Source organism: Petaurus breviceps, unplaced genomic scaffold, assembly GCF_028583685.1.
Source record: "Petaurus breviceps papuanus isolate PSGF00001 unplaced genomic scaffold, PetGlider_PUasm1.0 78, whole genome shotgun sequence".
Lineage (NCBI taxonomy): Eukaryota > Metazoa > Chordata > Mammalia > Diprotodontia > Petauridae > Petaurus > Petaurus breviceps.
Window position 1 is genome coordinate 9,462,620 of NW_027186502.1, and position 22,000 is coordinate 9,484,619.

Genomic DNA, 22,000 nt, shown 5'->3' on the forward strand with positions numbered 1-22,000 from the left:
TCTCTCTCTCTCTCTCTCTCTCTCTCTCTCTGTCTCTGTCTGTCTGTCTGTCTGTCTGTCTCTGTTTCTCTTTTTCTTTCTTGGTAATAGCTAAGAGAACTGGGATGGACTTTCTTGCCAATTACAGTTTATTAACCAGAGTCTTTCAAAGGCAAAACTGAGTATTTGATTCTAAGTAGAATAAAAAACCTCAGATTTTTAATCTACCATAGTAGGAAGTTCTAAGGAGAAAACTTGCATCTGTGGTCCTTAAATGTCACCAATGAACTGAACATGCTTTTTTTAAAAAAAAATCATTTGTTGATAACATAAATACCTGGAAAATGAATTCTCTCTCTCCAGGACCCTGACAACGTGAGGCACATTTTCAGTGAACATAAAACTCGTGACTTGAACAACAAAGCCCTCCAACCTGCAGTTGTGCTCAATCAGTCCTGGACATTATTCAAAATCCACTAAACTCCTTTTCTCAGAAAAGGGATTTTCCTAGAACTGTAGTTATTCATTTCTCTGTAGAAGCAGCTTTCTTGGACCAAGTTTGAAGTTGAGTGCCAGAGTTTCAAAACTTCTGTTCTGAGTGTGAGTGATTCAGCATGTCTCAGAGAACAATTTTTCCGTATGTGTAGGGAGAATATAACCAGAACGTATCTGAAATAGCATGTTGTCACTACAGGTGCTGGAGTGTCCCTTAGCACAGTATCATGCATGGATTTAACCCAATAGCCCTGTTTTAAATCAAGAGATTTCAGTAATGTTTCTCAAAGAGAGTCTGACCAAAAAAAAAAAAACCTTTGGAAGGAAAAGGATTTCTCAACCTATCTCTCTCCCTCCCTCTCTCTCTCTCTCTCTCTCTCTCTCTCTCTCTCTCTCTCTCTCTCTCTCTCTCTTTCCCTACACACACACACACACACACACTCACAGACACACAACTACACACAAAGAAAGCTTTATCACGTGTAGCCTTAGGCTTACAGCAAGTTGCAAAGAAATGGCTCAAAGGCTTGAACTGTTTCTGTTCTCAGGAAGCTGAGATGCCGTCAGTGCCTTTGCCAATGTGGCCAGGGTACTGCAAGCTTCAAGTGGAGAGGGACTGTGAGAAGAGAGAAAGGAGAGCAGACTGCCCAAGGGTGGTGGAAACTGCATCCTTCATCCTTCTTTCCCCCTCATATGCTGAGCTTTTCTCCCCTCTCCACCTAGGACAGCTCTGTATAAATCTCTTCCCTAACTGTATCCTGAGGACTGCATTTCCAGTTCTCCTACAGGTTATTGAGAGGCACCAACTGGCTTTCATTTCCATTTCCAGGTAAGATTTCATTCTTCTACTTCATTTTGTGAATGTTCTTAACCCAGAAGTCCCAGGAAATCAGTCTTAATTTTTCCATTCTTAGTGGCCTACCACACAACCAAAGTGGGGCTTTGAAAGCAGATGTGCCCCTGGTGGAGATGGCTGAACATAAGAAGAAAAGTATGAGAAGGAAAGGAAACAGGATGGGAACAGCTTCTGTGTTTGTGTCTGTGTGCATATACTTATATTTCTTGCAAATATACATATATATTAAGATCATTTCACATTCATCTTTCGACTCAGTTACCCAGGATGGTAATATTTTTTATCCATTTCAGGGAACCCATTTGACAAGATTAAAAAAAAATTCTTTGGAGTGACCTGAAGAATAATATTGACAAATTATAAGTGATGTAACTTGAAATGTGGTAACCAGAGATGAAGAATGTATATGTATATACATACATATATATGTACACAAGCATTTGTGTATCTCTGTATATAGAGATGGCATATCACATATACTAATTATGGCACATATACATATAAACATATACAATTGTACATAAATTCATGCTACTCTTATCAACTCTGGACACCCCATTCCAAATCATACCACTTGGCATATGCCAATGTTATCTTTCAGACTATCCCCCAAAGTCTTAGTATATGGGAAGCCTTAGCTAGAGAAAAAAAAATTACTGAGTTCAGAGATAAATACAACATGTAAAATGTCCATGACTATTTTCACCATTGTCTCTAGTAGGAAGAAATGCCATATGGATTCCAAGTAAGTATATCAGATTATATTAATTAAGATTAAATTAATTAAGGTTAAAATCTATACATGTTATTTGTCATCGTGTTAGACCAACTGATGAAAAGCATATTTAGTCTCAAAGAATGTTATGAAGTGAAAGAGGATTTATTTTATTTTTTGTATTTTTAGTATCTCCTATTTTTGCTTTTGCTTTTCCCTTCAACCCTTCTCCATTTTAACTCCTCATTGTAATAACAACAGCAATATTTAAGTCAACTGCCATAACATCCACACTTGACCATGTATACCACATCTGGTATATACCAACTAAAAGACCTTTAATAGTTGGCTAGAAACTATCTTGTATTTTATACTTGAATCAGGGATGATGCAGATATTACCAAATATCTTTTAAATCTAAAAAGTTTCTGTCCAAATGGTAGAAGCATGATTAAATTTAGCCAAATTCAAAAATCTTTTAAATGAATATGCACCTCAGTTATGAACCCAAAATCAGGCTGAAGAGAGTAGACACATAAGGCCTGAGGATTCTCTAGTCTTAACATCAACTTAATGTCAGTTAGCATTCTAGCATACTTGATATTTAAAACCATGGTGAGGCCTCTTAAAGAAAAGCTTTAGTGCAAGATCCCTTATGTAATTTATAAATTTGTACATACCCTTTGACCCAGTGATACCATTATTAGGTCTGCATCTCAAAGAAATAAAAGAACAAAGACCCATATGTACAAAAATACTTATAACAACTCTTTTTGAGGAGGTAAAAAATTGGAAACTGGGGGAATATCTTTCAACTGGGAATGGCTAAACAAGAAATATGGTTGTGATGGAGTACTATTGTGCTGTAAGAAATGATGAATGGGAAGATTTCAGAAAATCTGAGAAGATTTATATGAACTGATGCAAAGTGATATTTAAACTGAGAAGTAAAACTAGAACATTGTACCCAGTACCAGCAATATTGTAATGATAAGCAGCTACGGAAGACTTAGCAAGTATATATGTGCGTATACACATATACATATATGGCATCCCAAAAGTTTTAGTGCAGTTCAAGCTTATTAAAGAATAAAACCAGTGTGTGTGTATGCATATTCCCCAATAGATAAGCAGTTAAATGATATGAGCAAAGAATTCTCAAAAGAAAAAAATTCAACCTATTAATAACAATATGGAAGAAGTCAAAAAGCATTTATAAAGTGGTTACAATGTATTGGGTGCCACTGAAGTCCCTTCTCTCAACTTTTTCAAGGAGATCACAATCTAATAGAAGAGACATACAAAAACAACAGCAAAAAAAAGCTATGTATAAACAGTATATATTTATAGAATGAATAGAAGATAAAAGTTAGAGGGTAGGCATTAGCATTAAGGAAGACTAGAAAAGGGATTTTAGTGGGATTTTAGATGAGACTTGAAGGAAGCCAGGTAAGGCATAAGGCAGAGATGAGAAGGAAAAGAATTCCAGGCAATTTGGGGGTAAAACATTCCCAGAATCTGAAAAAGCGCATTGTGGGAAGAATGCCCAATATATCTGTTACTTGATTGCAGAGTACATCACATGGAGAAAGCTATAAAAGGATTGGAAAGGTGTGAAGGGATCAGATTGTGAAGTACTTTAAAAGAGAGAATTTTTTTATTTGACCTTGCAGTAATAGGGATCTGCTGGAGTTTATTGAATAAGGAGTGACAGACAGACATGAACTTACAAACAAAATTGATAGCTGAGTGAAGGACTGCAATGGGAAGAGATTTGAAATAGGGAGACCATCATTGGAAATGATGAAGACCTATACCAAACTCAACATATCCAAAATTGAATTCACTATCTTTCCACCCAACTCTCCTTCCAAATTTCCCTATTACTGTCAAAGGCACCACCATTCTCCCAGACTGAAACCTAGTTGACATCTTCAACTCCTTACTATTGCTTATTTCCCATATCTAATCTGTTGCCAAGGCCTATGGATTTTACCTTTGCAATATCTCTCCAATATGTTCATTCTCTCCACTGATACTGGTGATCCTCTAGTACAGGCCCTTAATCTCCTCATGCCTGGCCTATTACAATAGCCTGCTGATTGATCTACCTGCCATGAGTTTCTCCCCACTCTAGTCCATCCTCTGTGATTTTACTAAAGCATAAGTCTGATCATCACCACTACCATCATCACTCAATAAATTCTAGTGTCTCCCAACTGTCTCTAAGATCAAATACAAAGTCCTTCTTGGCATCCAGATCCCCCACCCAACCTCACCCTTTTCCATTTCCTTATACTTTGTGTCCCACCAAATTAATCCTGTTATACTGGCCTGCTTGCTGTTCTACACACAGCAAGTTTCTTTTGGCTCTGGATATTTTCTTCAGTTGTTCCCCATTTCTAGAATGTTCTTCCTTCTCATCTCCACCTCATGTGTCCCTGGCTTCCTTCAAGTCACAACTATTTTATCCCATCTTCTACAAAAAGTCTTTCATAAACCCTCTTATTTCTATAGCTATTCTTTTGTTAATTATTTCCAATTTATCATGTTTATACCTTGTTTGTAGACAGTAGTTTGCATGTTGTCTCTCCTATTATATTGTAAGCTCCTCAAGGACTGGGACTGGCTTTCTTTTTGCATTTATTGATATCCCTAGCACTTAGCACAATGCCTGGCACATAGCAGACACTGAATACATGTATACTGACTGGCTGCGCAAGGAGAAAAAAGGAACAAATATAGAATTTTGTGAGGGTAAAATTAACATACTTGATAATTAATTGGATTAATTAAAGAGTTGGTTGTGAGCCTAGATTTCTCACAAGATGCAGGTGCCCTCAACTATAATAAGTGTGCTGGTTTGTGGGAAGGCTAAAGAATGTGTAACTCTCTGTGATTTATTTAATATATTATGATATATTAACTTCCTTGCTACTATGATGGATTTAACTTTCTGGTTTTGGAATTCTATTTTTCTGGTGTCTGAATAAATGTTTTGCTTCTGTCTTCTATATGGAGAGTTTTTTATATTTTGCAAATGTCAGCATATTCATAGTCACCATAATTGTTGTAAATATCGCATGGGCACTACAACTATGCAGTTTTCTCCATCCTATTTTCTTTTGGGTTTTTTTGTTGTTTTTATTTTTGTTCTTTTTGTTTTTCCTTCTCTCACTTTCTCTTTTTATCCTGTCCTTTCTCTGAAGTCTGTTTTGCTTCTGGTCATTTCTTTACTTTATTCACCCTTCATTTTATCATTCCCCCTTTCTCTTATACCCTTCCCCTCCTATTTTCCTGTTGTGTAAGATAGGTATCTATACCCAGTTGAGGATGTTTGTGTGTGTGTGTGTGTATGTGTGCTCATGTGCATGCGTGTGTGTATTAAAATGTTCCCTCTTTAAACCAATTTAGATGAGAGTGATGTTCAAACATTGCTTGCTCTCTCCCCATCATGATTTTCCTCTCTACTGTAAAAACTTTTCCTTTTGTCCTCTTTTATGTGAGGTGATTTTCCTCATTCCTCCTCTCCATTCCCCCTTCTCTAAGAGCATTCTTCTTTTTTATTCATCCATTTTTTATGTCATCACAACATAATTAATTCATTCCCATATTCTTTGTCTGTATAGCCTTTTCCTAATTGTACTAATGATATTAAAGGTCTTGGGACTTATGTGTATAATCTTCCCATTTAGAATTGTAAAGAATTTATATGTTGAATCCCTTATGATTTCTCTTTTATGTTAAGTGTTTTATGCTTCTCTTGAGTCATATTTGAAAGTCAAATATTCTTTTCAGCTCTGATGTTTTCATCAAGGAACACTGAAAGTCTTCTATTTCATTATATATATATATATATATACATATATATATTTACTTATATCCCTTTTCCTCTTAAGGATTATACTGAGTTTTTGCTGGGTGGGTCATTTTTGGTTGTAATCCTAATTCTTTTGCATTCCAGGATAACATATCCAATCACTCTGTTCCTTTGACATGGCAGTTATTAAATCTCATATGATCCTGATCATGGGTCCACAGTCTTTTAATGGTTTCTTTCTGTTTGTTTGAAATATTTTCTTTTTGACCTGGGATCTCTAAAATTTGATTATGATATTATTTGAAGTTTTGTTTTGGGGATGTCTTTGAGATGATGGTCAATGAATTCTTTCAATTTCTATTTTAGTTCTAGCATATCTGATTCTAGTACATCAAGACAGTTTTTCTTGATAATTTCTTGAAATATGATGTCTAGGCTCTTTCTTTGATCATGGCTTTCAGGCAGTTCTTATATTTTCTCTCTTTAATCTATCTTCCAAATCAATTGGTTTTTTTTCATGAGGTATTTTCTATTTAAGCTATTTTCTTTCTTTTGTCCTAGTTTTATTGTTTCTTGATGTCTCATAGAGACATTAGCTTCCACTTGCCCAATTCTAATTTTTAAGGAATTATTTTCTTTAAGGAGATTTAATACCTCTTTTCCCCTTTGGCCAATTTTGTTTTTTTAAGGATTTATTTTCATCAGTGAAGTTTTGTACCTCTTTTTCCATTTGGTCGATTCTTTTTTTTTAGGTGTTACTTGTTTCAGTACTTTTGTGCCTCTTTTTACCAAGCTCTTAATTGTCTTTCATGATTTTCTTCACTTGCTTTTATTTCTTTACACAATATTTCCTTGACCATTGTTATTTTATTTAAAAAAAAATTTTTTAGCCCTCCCAGGACTTCTTTTCCAAATTGTATCCAATTCCCTTTTTTTCCTTTGAGACTTTTCTGTAGCTGAAAGTGACACTAACATTGTCTTCTTCTGAGTTTGTTTGTCACCAAAGAAGATTTTTATGGTCAGGTTCTTTTGCTGTTTGCTCATTTTTCCAGCCTCTTTCTTTCGTTTGAACTTTAAGTAAAAATTTGGTTCTGTTCTTGGTGTGTACATGGAGGTGGAGAATGGCACTATCCCAAGCTTCTGGCTTTTTTTTTTTTGCTGATATTTTCCAAGTTATTTCTGAGGCTTTGGAAGATTTTGGTACTTCCAAGTTAGTGTGATCTAGGGAGAGTGGTCACTGTTCTCCTGGTCTGTGCTCTGGTCCTTACACAGGAAAGGCCCCTCATCCTTTGTCATTGGAGTTGATACTATTCCTCAGGAACCCTGTTCTCTTGGGATTGGGAGTGATAATATCCCTCAGGGCCCCTGATCCCTAGACCCTGTTTATTAATTGTCACCTGGAAGTGGTTATGGACAATGAAGTTGCTAAACAGCATCCAGTTCTGCTTTCAGTGCTAGCACAGGGAGCTCCTGTACTCTGTTTCTGACTAGTTCCTATATTCACCTATTGTCTCTGACTTGAGAGATTCTGAAGCTGCTATTGCTGCTGCTGCTGCTGGCATTTTTAGGTCCACCAATGGTATTGAATCTTCCTAGGTTTTTGCTCAGCTCCCACCCTCATGTCACAGATTGCTCATTCTGACCTCCTAAATTGTCTTGGGATAGAAGAATGTTTCACCATGATCATTCTTTTTCTTTTCTTTTTTTTTTCTTTCCTCCTTTTTCTTTTCTTTTCGGCTCATCTGCTGATATGCAACATCATTCTAAGGGGGATAATTGTTTGAGGGAGAGTTTTGGGAAGCTCTGTTATAGTGCTATCCTCTACTCTGCTATCTTGGCTCTACCCCCAGAAGTGAGTCATGGAGTTTCTGTAGGAAAGAAATCCACCCACATCACCTCCATTCTCCCTGTATAATGTAAGAAGAAAGCTTACATTATGTTTGGCAAATGGATAACATTTTATTTTTTAATACATGTAAATTTATAAAGGTATGGAAAAAATATATAAAATGATTATACAGTAGTTTGGAGGGTACACTGAGGTCCAAGAAAAGCTTCATGTAGAAGGTGATACTTGAAGTGAGTCTTGAAGGAAATGAGGGATTATAAGAGGCAGAATGAGAAAGAAATAAATTCCAGACATGAAGTTGAGAGATGGCATATTGTGTGTAAAGAATAGGGAATAGTTCAGTTATGTGCCAGGAGAAGAATATGATATAAGACCAGAAAGGTGAGAGAAGATCAGATTTTAAAGAGATTTAAATGTCTAAAATATGAGCTTATATTTTATCATAAGAGAAATAGGGATACACTTGAATTTATTGGGCAGAGGCATAATGTGATGATCAGAACTAAGCTTTAAGCAACTTGATGACTGTGTGGTGTCTTGAGGCAGGAAGTCCAACTGGGAGGTTATTGCAATTGTTAGGTGAGAGATGATAAGGTCTGAACACAATGGAGCTCATTTGATTTTTAAAAAATGTATTTGTAATTTATAGAATAAAAAAGAGTTTCTATCTAAATTATCCTGTACATATTTCTATTTATCAGTTCTTTCTCTAGATGGGCTGTGTTGAGTAGACAAGAAGAAACAGATATAAACTTGTTATGGTCTGAGAAATAACAACATTTTGCAATTGATTGAATATATGGGACTATGGAGAGTGAAGAATCAAAGATGACATTGAGGTTTCAAGCCTGGGTGACTGGGAGAATTTTGGGGCTGAAGATAATAAGAAAGGTCTAAAATGGGTGTTTTGGGGGGGTGATGAGTTCTATAATGGACACATGGAGTTTATTCAAGTTGAAACAGTGACCAGTTTATGATGGCAAGAATGGAGTCCAGGAGAGACAAGGGCTGGACATATAGGGCTAAGACTTACTTGTGTACACACAGTAATTGAACCCATGAGAGCTAATGATGCTGCCAAGAAAAGTTATAAAAGAAAAGAAGTCCCAGGTCAGGGCCTTGGTATATTCCCAGTGTTAGTGGGCTTGTGTTTGCCCTTCATTTTCAGAGGAACATGACATCAGGGAAATGATGACATGACTTGCAGTTGATTGTGATTTGAGGGAGGGAGGGCTGTTCAAGTTCACCAATCTTACTTTCTCCACCAGAGTCATCTGGGTCTAGTGGCCAGATATTCATCAAGATGACAGGATACAGCCTAGGAAAAAATGGGAGCCCCTAGCCCTTTGTAATGTAATTGCCATGGAAAGGCAACTTCCCAAGGTTCAAAATACCAGCATAGGTGCTCTCCATTTTATTCAGTGACAAACCAAGAACAGAGAAGATCAAAACATTTACTAAGTGTGATTAAATAATCTCCAAGCACTACCCCACCCCAGGACCTTCCAATCATTCAATCAATTACAAAGTCTCTGTTCTAAATACTTCTCCACCCCTAGGCTGTACCTTCATTTGGTCCATCACAAAGCACAAAAAGGTCAAAAGTTCCCCACCCCTGGATCACAATTGAATCTACCCCAGAGTTACATCAAGTTTAAACACAGCACTTAATACCCAAATGGAGGTCTTTTCTTCATCTTGACAGGAGGCAAGTTCTCATCAATCTTAGTTCCTGGGGAGACAAGGCTTAGCAAGGCCACAAGATATGTTGCCAGTCCCTTCATTAATTCATCCTCTGTCTGTAGAACAGTCCTAGGACCCCTGAAAACATTAGCAAAGCCCTCTCCCAGGATTTCTGTAAACATACAACAAGAAAATCCTTCTTCAGGGCTTCTGAACCAACAGAAAGGTTCCCAGACCCCTGCAACAACAGCACTGTCCTTCACCAGTGGACAGTATTCACTCTCTGTCTGCAGGACAGTCTCAGGGCTTCTTAACCAAAAGCCAGGTTCCAGGACTTCTTCAACAACAGGACTGTCTTTCACCAGTGGACAAATCTGGCAAAACAACATCAAAACAGACAGACAAAGTACCAGCAAAACAGCCATGTCTCCTCAGTTCCTGGCAGCTCAGGGGGCAGGTCTCAAAAGTCCAGGGCAATTCAAAGGGGCCACCAGCAATTCTCTTAGTCTCTCTCTCTCCACGAGGTGCTGCTTCCAAAAAAAAAGTTCTTCTGCCTCTCACTTGTCTCTCCAAATCTACATCACCAGCTCCTCCCAGTTCGTGTCTCTCTTTTCAAGTCAACAAGTCCATCCCACAGGTGGGATTAACAAGCTCTGGGTTTTAACACAATCAATTTGAAAAACTAAGCCAATACAGGGGGAATCTTTAAATGCCGTTACTATCACACCCTTTTAGGCTAAGGTCTTTTCAGGTTCTCACTTTGAGTGAGGTAAAAGCCATTCAGTGAATGAGCCTCTTAAATAAGTGAGCCAAGGCATGACCCTTTCATCTAAAAAAAAAAAATCTAACTGGGAGGGGAAGACCCTCAGAGTTGCTATTCAGAAGAGAAATAGTTACTATTGACATCCACTCATAGCCAGAATAGCCCAAAATATAGAAATTAACTGGTGAGTAGGCAGGGGCCTATTGTGGTCCAGTCCATAAGCTAAGAGTGAAATGGGTTTCCATTTCCAGTCCATAGATGAAGATCCAGTAACAGATTGTCAGAAAGTTAGGATAATAACCAGGAGAGGGCAGTGTCATGAAAATCAAGAGAGCATATCCTAGAGAAGAGAATACTCAACAGGGGCAAATGCTACAGAAAGATTATTAAGGAATATGAGAGCAGAGATGAGGCCTTTATATTTGTAGATCAAATCATCTATAACTTTGAAGAGAAAGGTTTTATTTACACAATGACCTCAAAAGCCAGATTGCAGAGAGCTAGTAAGGGAATTAGAGGAGAAGAAATGGATAACTAAGTATAGACAATTTTTTCAAGTAGTTTGAGAAATGAGGAAGTGACATAGAGAATAATTGGTAGGGATAATAGGATCAAGTAATGATTTTTTTTAAGAATTTAGGAGACATGCATTTTTGTAAGCCTCTAAAAGGTATCCAGGAGATAGGGAGATACTAAAGATCTATATAGATCTAATATAGAGGAGGTAATAATAGTGGCATTAAGACTCAAGGGAATGAGATCAAAAGTGCAAATAAATGGGCTGACCTTCATAAGTAGAAGGACTATCTCTTTATTAGAGACTAGAATAAAGCAGAAAATGGTGATGAATTATGTCAGTGGGTTTATGATAAGAGAAAGAAGTGAGAAGAGGGCGTACCCAGTGGATGGTCTCAGATTGTTGTTTTTTTTCCCCAGTAAAGTGTGAGGTGGGGGTGCTTGTTGAGAGGTTGTGAGATAAGTGCCACTGGAGATAATGGGTGGTTTGGAATAGACAGGAAGATAAAAACTAACAATATGAGTAGAAAATCTTAAAAATATTTAGAAAATGAAAAATGAAGGTTTGGGCTATAATTTACTGTAGGTTAATGATTAAGGGTTGGCAAGCTATGACATGAAGGACAAATACAACCCAATGCTTCTTTTTATGACCTAAGAGCTAAAATGGTTTAAACATTAAAAAGAAATTATTGTATTTTAAAATGTAAAACTTATTCTTAGCTCACTGACTGTTTGGCCTATTGGCCAAAGTTTGCTGACCATTGGTTCATCAGTTCTGAAAACATAATGAGTGATAATTATTATTTCAAATGAGTCAAAATAAAAATTTGAAATGTAAAATGAAATAAATAAAATAACTGCATGTTTAAGGAATACCTAACAATAAAATTATATTATTGTTTGGCATCTATTCACCAAATAGAATAACTTAAAATTCTGTAAAGGAAAAGCTAACTGAACTGCCAAAAAATGTGAGGAACAAAATAATAGTATGAGATCTAACATTAAATTAGATAAATCCGAAAAGAATAGGAGGAGTTGAACAAATTGTTGGAAATATCAGAGTTTGATATTGGCGTTGAAACCTCTTCACAATCTGGATCCAACCTGCCTTTCTATATTGACTAATATTATTTTACATTATTCATTTTCACACATGGTACCTTCAAATCAAACCAACCTATTAGCAGTTCCTCAAACACGGTATCCCATGACATGCCTCCATGATTTTGTTCCATTCTCCCTCTTCATCTCTGCTTTCCTGAATCCCTATATTCCCTCAAAGCAGAAGTAGGTAACAACTCCTATGAAAGGCCTTTTCTGATCTCCCTAGCTGTTAATGCTCATCTCTTCCTACTCAAGAAATTATTTTGTATTTATTTTTCACATGGTGTATGTAGACTCATCTATGTGAATATTGTTTCCCACAAGTAAACTGTAAAGTTCTTGAAAGTAGGAGTTACTTAATTCTTCTCTTTGTATTCTCACCAGCTAGCACAAATCCTGATACATGGTTGGTCTTCATAAATTTTTTCGTGAATTGAAATCAATTGGAAAAATTCAATTTCATAGACATGCTGCATTGGTAGTATTATAGAACAAATAGACCTCTCAGAATCATATAAATTTAACATGTTCTGAGGCACAAATATCATAAATAAATGTAAAAAGATAGACATACTAATCACATTCTTTCTAGATCACAATTAAATACAAGCAATTAATAAAGGAGCTAAAATAAAAAATAAAGATTTAAATGGAGCCTAAGTTATGATATCCTGGATTAATGGGCAAAAAAATCATAAAAACAATAAATAACTATATTGAAAGGAATTACTGCAAGGCTCCAAAATACCAACATTTGGAAAATGTAGCTACAGCAGTTCTGCCAGGGAAAAATACATCTATGAAAATAGATGTTAATAATGTAAAACATTAAAGAACTGAACATGCAATTAAAATCATTAGAATCACTGGAATTGGGGAGGCCAGGTAGCTCAGTGAGTAAGAGCACTGGCCCCAGTGTCAGGATGACCTGGGATTGAATCCAGGCTCAGACACTTAGCAACCACCCAGAAACATCTGGTTGTGTAACCTTGAGCAAGTTACTTATCCCCAATTGCTTAGGGGCAGCCAGGTGGCTCAGCGAGTAAAAGCACCAGCCCCAGTGTCGGGATGACCTGGGGATCACTCAGATACTTAGCACCACACCCAGAAATAACTGGCTGTGTAACCTTGAGCAAGTTACTTAACCCCAATTTCTTAAAAAAAAAAATCACTGGAATTGGTAAGTCCCAAATAAATACAATAAAGATGACAAAAGTAACAAGTGGTTTAAAAATTAATAAAATTGAAATACCATTAGCTAGTATTTTTTAATGCAGAAAAAGTAAAACTACAAAAATATTAACACAGTGAGAAAAATCAGCAACACTTCAACTTTCCATATCAAATGAAGGTTATCATCTGGACCTGGTCCAGGATTACAGCTTTAGAGAGAGAAATGAGTTAAAAAAAAAAAGACAGATGTAGGGTGGCTAGGTAGGACAGTAAGTAAAGTGCTGGCCTGGGAGTCAGGAGGACCTGAATTTGGTTCTGGCCTCAGTTAGTAAGTGGGGTTGGGGAAGTGGAGAGGTACAGGTAAGTAGCATGTTATGGATATGACCAGGTAAGTGGCATGGTATATTGAGATCAGGCAATACAAGGATCATTCTCACAAGTAGGGAGACAGGTTGCCAGGGGTGAGGGCTCAATTTCTAGGTCACAAATAGAGATATGCATATGCATGTTTATGGTATCCCATTAGTAATCCTCTCAGAAAAGGAGGTTAATATCTTCTCAAGTCATCATGACTATTTGTCAGTTAGTCCTTTTATATACATACTTTTAAGATGTATATTTTGACTTGTTTGAAAATAAAGACCTCTTTCCTAAATTTGCTCTAATTCTCAAAATCCTGATCCCAATGTTTGTCTAAGCACATTCTGCTTAAGATTTTAGGTTTAGAGACTTAATCGGAATGCAGCAACTGTGTTCCAGAGTTAATTTACATGGGAATTCATCTTCTTCCTTGTTTGCTTCTTGCTTAGGCTGGTAAGTCCTCCAACTTAGCAAAAACCTGTTTCATCACACATTGGGACAGCGACCTTTTCATTTGTCTTTTGTTATGACAAAACAGAACACAGAGGAAGTAATTATGAATATGGACTGAATAGTCTCAATGGTAACATTGCTCAATAAAACAATGGAAAAGTTTAATTAGAAAGTTTCCCAATTCATACATAGTTAATAGTATGCAAACAGGCTCATAAAATATTCAAACTGAACAAGAAAGCTACAGAATACTTTGTGCAATCCTCTGATTTTACTAAGGATCAAAGAGAAGGGATGGAATGCCTGCAGTTATAGAGTGAGTGGCTAGACCTTATGTTTTCTGAATCATAATCCAGTGATGTTTTTCTTATGCCCTTTCTTTCCTTAAAGTGGTTGAGTTTACAAATTCACACAACAAAATTGCATCTTTTGCACTGCATATAATGTTATGCTTTTTGGATGTGTTGGATATTTTGCCAAATTGTTGCTCCCCCTCTTTTTTATTCTCTGTGGTTAAGGGGTAGTTCTCATGGAGGGTGAGGTAGGAAGTACATATTGGGAAATATAGACAATATAATAATGAAATATAAAATTGCTTTTAAAATAAAATATTTTTAAAGAAACCATGTGCTCTGCTGTAAAATTAATGTTTATTTGATTGTTCTTCCCTGAACATATAATACAGATTGTCATATTTCTTTTATATGGTAGAAGTCTTACTTAATGAATTTCATAACAGATTTAAATACTTTTAAAAAATTCAACTTCAACAGAATCACAGTGAAGGGTCATTTTTATAATGGAAAATTCACCTAAAGAAAATGCTCAACTATTCTTCTCAAAATCTGAACGATCCATGAACAGGAGTCCTTTTAAATCACAGTCATCCATTTCAGAAGGAAAACAACCTTGTTGTGGAGAATTAAAGGTAGGGTGGTATAAAGGAATTAGACGGAATAGATAATCTTTGTTCCTTTTTCATGATTAATTGTAGCTAGAGAAGACGTTTATCTTTAATTGACACATTTGCATTTTTTTTTTACATTTGCAATTCTTTAAACACAATCCTCTAGCTTCCATCTCTGTTCCTTTGCACTGTCTGTCCTGATGCCTGGTTCGCTCTTCACCTCCACTTCTCCCTTTTGATTTCCCTAATTTTCTTCAAGAGTCAGCTCAAGTTCTAACTTCTGCACCAGATCTTTCCCAGTCTTCCTCTTGTCACCCCCACCTCTTAGTGCTTTCTCTTCAGATTACCTTCTCTCTACTTTACCTATGTACAACTTTTACATACCTAGTTATTTGCATATTCTCTCCTTTCTTTATATCCAATGCTTAGCACAGTGCCTGGTACATAGAGAAAGCTTAATAAATGGTGGTTAACTAACTGAAAATATACTAAAACTGCACCCTTCAAAGCAGGGTCTTGTCCAGTGTGAACATGACAGGCATTTGGAATATTCACTTAATAGTGCATGTAAGTAATTTATTAAATTTCACACCTCATTGACATGAGTTTTAATATTCATCAATGCTCCCCTTTTTTTCATGTCTCACTCCCCTTAAGTATTTGACTCAGAGCTGATTATCAGAGCTGGGACAATACATTTGTATGACCTAAACAAAGATTGAAAATTGTTCCCACACCTTTGCAGTTATTTTCACTGGATGTTTTGAGTTTTCTGGTGTAACACAATTTGGTAGAGTGCTCACCAAATAGTAGGAGCTTACTCAATACTTTTTGACTCGACTCAATAAGTCCGATTTGGATTCTCACAAATTATATATATATATATATATATATATACATGCCAAGAGAAATAGTAGCGTTAAAATACTTTTTAGCATTTCTAGAAAGTTAATACTGAAATGCCTCTACATATAATATCCTCTCTCCAGCCATATAATACCACACTTTGCTTATATCTTAGCCCCGCCACTACTTGCTTACTTATATAATTTGAACCTGTATTGCACATTTTTTTAGGTTTGTGGACTGAAAAGGTCATTATTTTTTATATGAAAAAGATAAAAATACTCAACCATCAAATGGAACAAAGAAAAATATAAAAGAAAACTGGTTATAGCTGATAAAGATTTAGTGAAAAAAAGAGAAGTCATATCAATCATGCTTTACTTTTTTTTTGTATTTTTGGAGGGGAAAAGGTAGGGCAATTGGGGTCAAGTGAGTTGCCCAAGGTCACACAGCTAGTAAGTGTGTCAAGTGTCTGAGGATGAATTTGAACTCAGGTTTTCCTGACTCCAGGGCCAGTACTCTATTCACTGTGCCACCTAGCTTCCCCCAATACTTTTTCAAAATGCTGAGTTATGATCCCTATTCTCACATACAATATTGCTATGACATATTTTTAATATGGGCTGATGAATATGTCACAGACTGGTAAGTAGTTAGGCTCATGCATTTGTGTGTGTGTGTGTGTGTGGGGGGTGTGAATCAAAAGAAACAATCTCTTCTAGGCAAAGCAGTTTGAGAATGGATAGTTCCAAAGAAGAGCAAAAATAGAGATTTCACTTTCAGGTTTTTTTGTTTTGTTTTGTTTTGTTTTGTTTTGTTTCACTTTCAGTTTGCGAGAAAGTCCACATGTGGCCTTATGGCTCTTCAGATTTAAAAAAAAAATGGGTTTGATAACATGAAATCATTTCCTTGAGAGGATAAGCCTAAACTGATATACACCTACAGAAGATTTTCTTCTGCAGACATTTTTTCAGTTATGTTATTAAGTATGTATTTGATGTAATTTTCATTCTTTCAAGTCTTTACATTTGTATCATTCATAAAATCAGGCTATTTTTATCTCTGTCCTTTTACAGGTGTTTCTCTGTGCATTATCTTTTGTTTATTTTGCCAAAGCCTTGTCAGAAGGCTATCTGAAGAGCACAATCACTCAGATAGAAAGACGATTTGAAATCCCTAGTTCTCTGGTTGGAGTTATTGATGGCAGCTTTGAAATTGGTAGGTATTATGGAAGCTAAACTGGGTTTTTGGCTTTATTCCTAGGGTGATATGTTTAGTACTTGATAGAATAGATCACAAGATGACATTCATACCACATTGTAACAAATCTCATGGGTATTTTGATATCTTCTTTATGAAGAAGATAGATATATGCCTCATTATCAAATCTCTGAAGTCCAGACTGGTCAACATATTAATGTGTTCTGATGTCTGTTAGTTTTTTCCACCTTCATATTATTATGGTGATTTGGGTGTTATTTCCTTGGTCCTACTTTCTTCACTCTATATATCAATTCATACAAATCTCATGTTACTCTGAGTTTTTTTTCACTTTTGCTATTCCTTACATTGCTATAGTAAGTATATTCACATAGCACAATTTATTCAATTATTCCTCTAATCCATGGGCACATATTTTATTTCTGGGTCTTAGTTGCTCCTAATATATTTTTGTACTTATGGAACCTTTCTCACTACATTTTACCTTTTGGGGAGTAAACGTCCAGCAGTTGTTTCATTGTGTCAAAGGGCTTTGATACTCTATGTCTTTCCCAACATCTACAACACAATGAACTGGAGCTCTTCCTCTATTTCTCTTTTAATATTTTGTGGGCATACATGTAACAATCATATTATCTATTCTTATTGTCAGAAGCCTTCCCTTTCTGGTTGATTTATTTTAGGACCCATCTAGGTCCTAGGCATATCATATCTGATAATATGTTGCAACACACTTATATCTATCACGTGTCTTTCCATCACCTTGGTGTCATCTGCAGTTTTTTTTCTAATGAACTGTGAGTTATTATAATGGTAAAAATTATTATTGAAAAAATATTCAACTTAGTAAGAAAAATAGTTCATCAATGTCATGGATGATGCCCTGTGCAGACTCCAAATAGAACCAATCTATTATCAAGCATTTACTAATCACTTGCCATGTGCCAGGCACTATGCTAAGCACTGAGGGTACAAGTACAAAGAATAAAACAATTCTTACTCACAAGGAGCTTATATTCTAGTGGGAGAGATAAGTGCATATAGAAATCATAAGCACAAAATTAATATAAACAAATATATACCAAATTGACAAATAAAAGATGGTTTTGCAGGGAAATAGCAGCCACTGGTGTAATTAGGAAAGATCTCATGATAAAGATGAAGGCAAAGAAGGAATTCATTCCTTCAAAATAGAAGGCTCTATTTGATTGATTATATCAGATCCTGGAATATAATAAAATTTCCTCAATGAAATCCAAAGCAATCATTCACACTGGAAAGTGGATTAAAATGCATATTGTTTATGGAAGTGCAAAACTTTACAACCCTCAAAGTTAGAAAACGAGTTAAAATATAAATGGAAAGTGTTTAACAAAATAAATAAAAACAAAATATACTAAGATAATGTTAATTTACCATTTTCTAAGTCAATATGTTGCTTCAGTGATACATTTCTATTTGAGTTTGCCACCATTGATTCAGACAAAATTGTTATAATATTTAATAGCCCATTACAAACACACACACACACATACACACACCACACACATGCAATGTCCCCATAGTCTTATCCTGTAAATAGAAGCATTTGAAGAGCTTTGTCATCAATTAGGAACTTTTTTATTTGGCCCTGGTTTAAGCTTAAAACTGCACTAACTTTTGTAACAGCCTATATGTAATCTAGACAGTTGCTGCAAATGGAAACTGCAGATGGGGCCTGACATTAAACAGGAGGAGGAGGTCATTCAGGATAACATTTGGGAAAACATAAATTGCTTTCAATGACCCCAAAGTGTATGTTGCTAAGAGGCCCAACTTCTTCAATAACAATATATTTCTAGTGATGGTTCTGTAGTTGTGAGGCATTGTTATAGGGGTAATAATACATATGAATTTTATTGTAAACTTTAAAGTGCAGTATGAATATCAGTTGTCATATAATTAATGATATGATTTCTACTTTCTGTTATGGTATGATTCTATTCTAAGGGGTTTCTTTTAACAATATCTGCCTTAAAGGTGATTTGTCCTCTTGGAAGACTTAATTTCTAAGTATTTTATGTAAGAATGATATATCAATCATCAGCATTAGTGTAACTTATTTTATGTAGCTGTTTACAAAGCATTTTACACATATTATCTCATTTGGTCCTCAAAATGTTATGTTATTTATAAAGACACTCAATCTTGTACTAATTTATTACCTTAAGATTGGAGATAACTATCATAAGAGTAATAGCTCATATTTCTATGGCATTTTAAGGTTTCCTAACTGTTACTTCAAGACAAGTCCATGAGGATGTAATTCCAATGTTATTATCCTCCTTCTAATTATGGGAGAAGTGGGGTCAGAGGGGTTAAAGGGCTTGAATAAGTCAAACTAATAAGTGGTAAACCTAGAACTTGGAACCAAGTCTTCTAATTGCAAATCTAGTTTTCTTTCCATTATATCATACTGCCTCATATTGTTTCTTCAACTCAACTCATCAACTAGTGTTTTCCTTTGGGAAAGGATGAAATGCTGATAATGTTTCACATTGATAGCATTTTAGCTTGGCTTTTGGGGAAAGGGGATGTGTTTAGGGAAGAACCATTATTTTCTATCTTCCTTCTCTGTCAGTCTGCACCAGCTAGTTTTAACTTTACTAAGAAAAACAAAAATTCCAGTAAAAAAACACTAATAAGTAAGGAGCTAGAGAATGTAGACCAACATATCTCTTGCTAAATATTTTTTAAAGCAATTGAGGTTAAGTAACTTGCCCAAGGTTACATGGCCAGTTATTTTGTGTCAGTGTTAAGTATCTGAGGCCGGAACTGATCCTGGGTCCTCCGGATTCTGGGGCCGGCACTCTTACTCACTGCACCACCTAGCCATCCCTCTTTTGCCAAATATTTAATTGCTATCTGAATAACAAGTCTTGTTAATAACAATATTCAAGTAGTTAAAATATCAAAAGAAAAATAAATTAATATTAATATTAAATTAATTAATATTTCATCAGATAGGATGAAAAGATATATCTAGGGCACCAACACTAAAGGTAACTAATAGAGGCAGGCAGAAAGGAAGAAAATAAACTCATAGTATGTACCAGGCACTGTGATAAGCCTTTTGTAAATATTGTCTAATTCCATCCTCAAAACAAACCTCGTAAGGTAGGTATATAATCCTCATTTTATAGTTGAAGAAACTGAGGCAAACACATATTAAGCAACTTTACCAGTGTCACACAGCTAGTCTATGAGGCTAGATTTGAACTCAAGTCTTTCTGACTCCAGATACAATGCTCTATCCACTAAGCCCCCTTGTTTCCTGAGAGATCTAAAATAATGAAATCATTAGAAAGTAAATTCCTAGGTCAAGTTACTGAGACAGTTTAAGGAAGAAAGTCCATATGAAGCATGGGCAAAAAAGTTACATTCATCAATTCATATTTGAAGAAAGGAAAGACCAAAAGAAGGAAAGGTGGGTGGGACACAGGGAATTAAGCTTAGAATTGTCCTAAGTTTAAGACAAATTATTCATTTGGTGTTGTGAGATTAGTATGTTTTCTTTAATTTTGTTTTACATAATTAATTTATAAATATTCCATTTTTCCACAAAAGGGAATCTTTTAGTTATAACCTTTGTTAGCTACTTTGGAGCTAAACTTCATAGGCCGAAGATAATTGGAACAGGATGCCTAATTATGGGAGTTGGAACGTTGCTTATTGCAATGCCTCATTTCTTCATGGGACAGTAAGTCTAAAACACATTATTCTAATATGTATACAAGACAGAACTTTATTCACATTAATCAACAAATATTTACATTAATGGAATAATATAGTAGGTTAAGGTGATAATAATGCTACATAGTATTTGTAGCAAACCTTACATTTGCAAAAAACAAAATAATCAAGATAGTTTAAGAATAACATTATGAAGATTAATCAATCATTATTTATTTATTGTATATTATGTACAAGACACTATGTTTCACTATTCTGGATGATATATCATATCATACTTAGACTGTGGCTTTAAGAAATTTATTCACAAGTTGAGGAAACTAGATAAATCCTTATAAAAAGTTGACTAACAATGAAAAGCAATTTATATAGTATTCAAGCAATACAGTCTTTTTTTTTTTCTTTTTGGAAGGGGGAAGGCAGGGCAATTGGGGTTAAGTGACTTGCCCAATGTCACACTGATAGGAAGTGTTAAGTGTCTGAGACTGGATTTGAACTCAGGTCCTCTGGACTCCAGGTCCAGTGCTCTATTCACTGCATCACCTAGCTGCCACACAAGGAATACATTTTATTAAATTTCTTAGGAAAGAGAGTTCCTAATGTCCTGGCCAGAGAAATATTCATGGAAGGATTAAATTATTTCCATTCAATAATTTATTGAGCATATATATTGTGTATATATATACATATACATATATATATATATTCAAGGAATTGTACTAGATATTGAAAATATACAGATGATTTCTCCAAATCATTCAAGTACCAGGGATAGAATTTGAAGACTTGAAGATCAGAGTTAAACTCTTGACTCAAGGGAGCTAAATAACAAGTCACTTCACTTCCCCAAGTCTCAGCTTCTTTGGAAATGAAAGAATTTGAACTAGAGAACCTTTAAAGGTTTTTTGAAAGATTTGATCTTCAGAATTCCAGAACAAGGCAAAACTTCTTCCTTCAAAGATTTTCTAATTGAATATACATATAATACTAGGTAGAAAGTGGTAAGAAATTAAAGAATGCACAAAATGTGCTAAGAAATTTGAATAGGAATAGAATATATGAAACTGGAAAAGATTTGAACAAGGAACAAATAGCTAAAATGAGAGTAAAATGATGTGCAAAAATAGACTTCTATAACCTCTTGACCAAATAAACATTCAACTTGCTGTTGAATAGAATCAAGATCTTAGTACTCTATGGCTAAATATAAACTATTATCCCATAGATAACCCACAGGATATCTAGTTATCTCAACCGTATGGTATATTTGGGGAAGGAAGTAAAGAGAGGATTTTGTGATAATAGATTTTAGCCATATATTTCTGTTTCAATGCTTCATAAGATCCTCAATTTTGTTGGAATTAATAAAATAATACTAAAAGCTCTGAGTCCCTAGACAAGACTTGAAATCTGATCACTATTACAGTTTTGACTCTTTTGCTCTGTTTGACTGGTGACTTTGCATAGTCCTCCCTCACTTAAATCCAGTTCACTTGCATGTCATGGCATAACCTCCCTGATA

General features: G+C 35.4%; 1 protein-coding gene across 3 annotated transcripts in view; it reads left to right on the forward strand.

Moving 5' to 3' along the window:
- The first annotated feature begins 854 nt into the window (after positions 1–854).
- SLCO1C1 (solute carrier organic anion transporter family member 1C1) overlaps positions 855–22,000 on the forward strand; it is a 102,011-nt gene continuing 80,865 nt past the window's right edge. Inside the window, exons 1-4 of one of the 3 annotated variants that reach the window (XM_069106192.1) lie at positions 857–1,303; positions 14,546–14,700; positions 16,602–16,743; positions 20,353–20,485. In XM_069106192.1, the coding sequence (XP_068962293.1) occupies positions 14,572–14,700; positions 16,602–16,743; positions 20,353–20,485 (404 nt within the window). In that variant the 5' untranslated portion in view covers positions 857–1,303; positions 14,546–14,571. Of the gene's footprint in view, positions 1,304–14,545; positions 14,701–16,354; positions 16,512–16,601; positions 16,744–20,352; positions 20,486–22,000 lie in introns of those variants that run through there. The other 2 variants (XM_069106194.1, XM_069106193.1) reach the window with 2 other exon arrangements.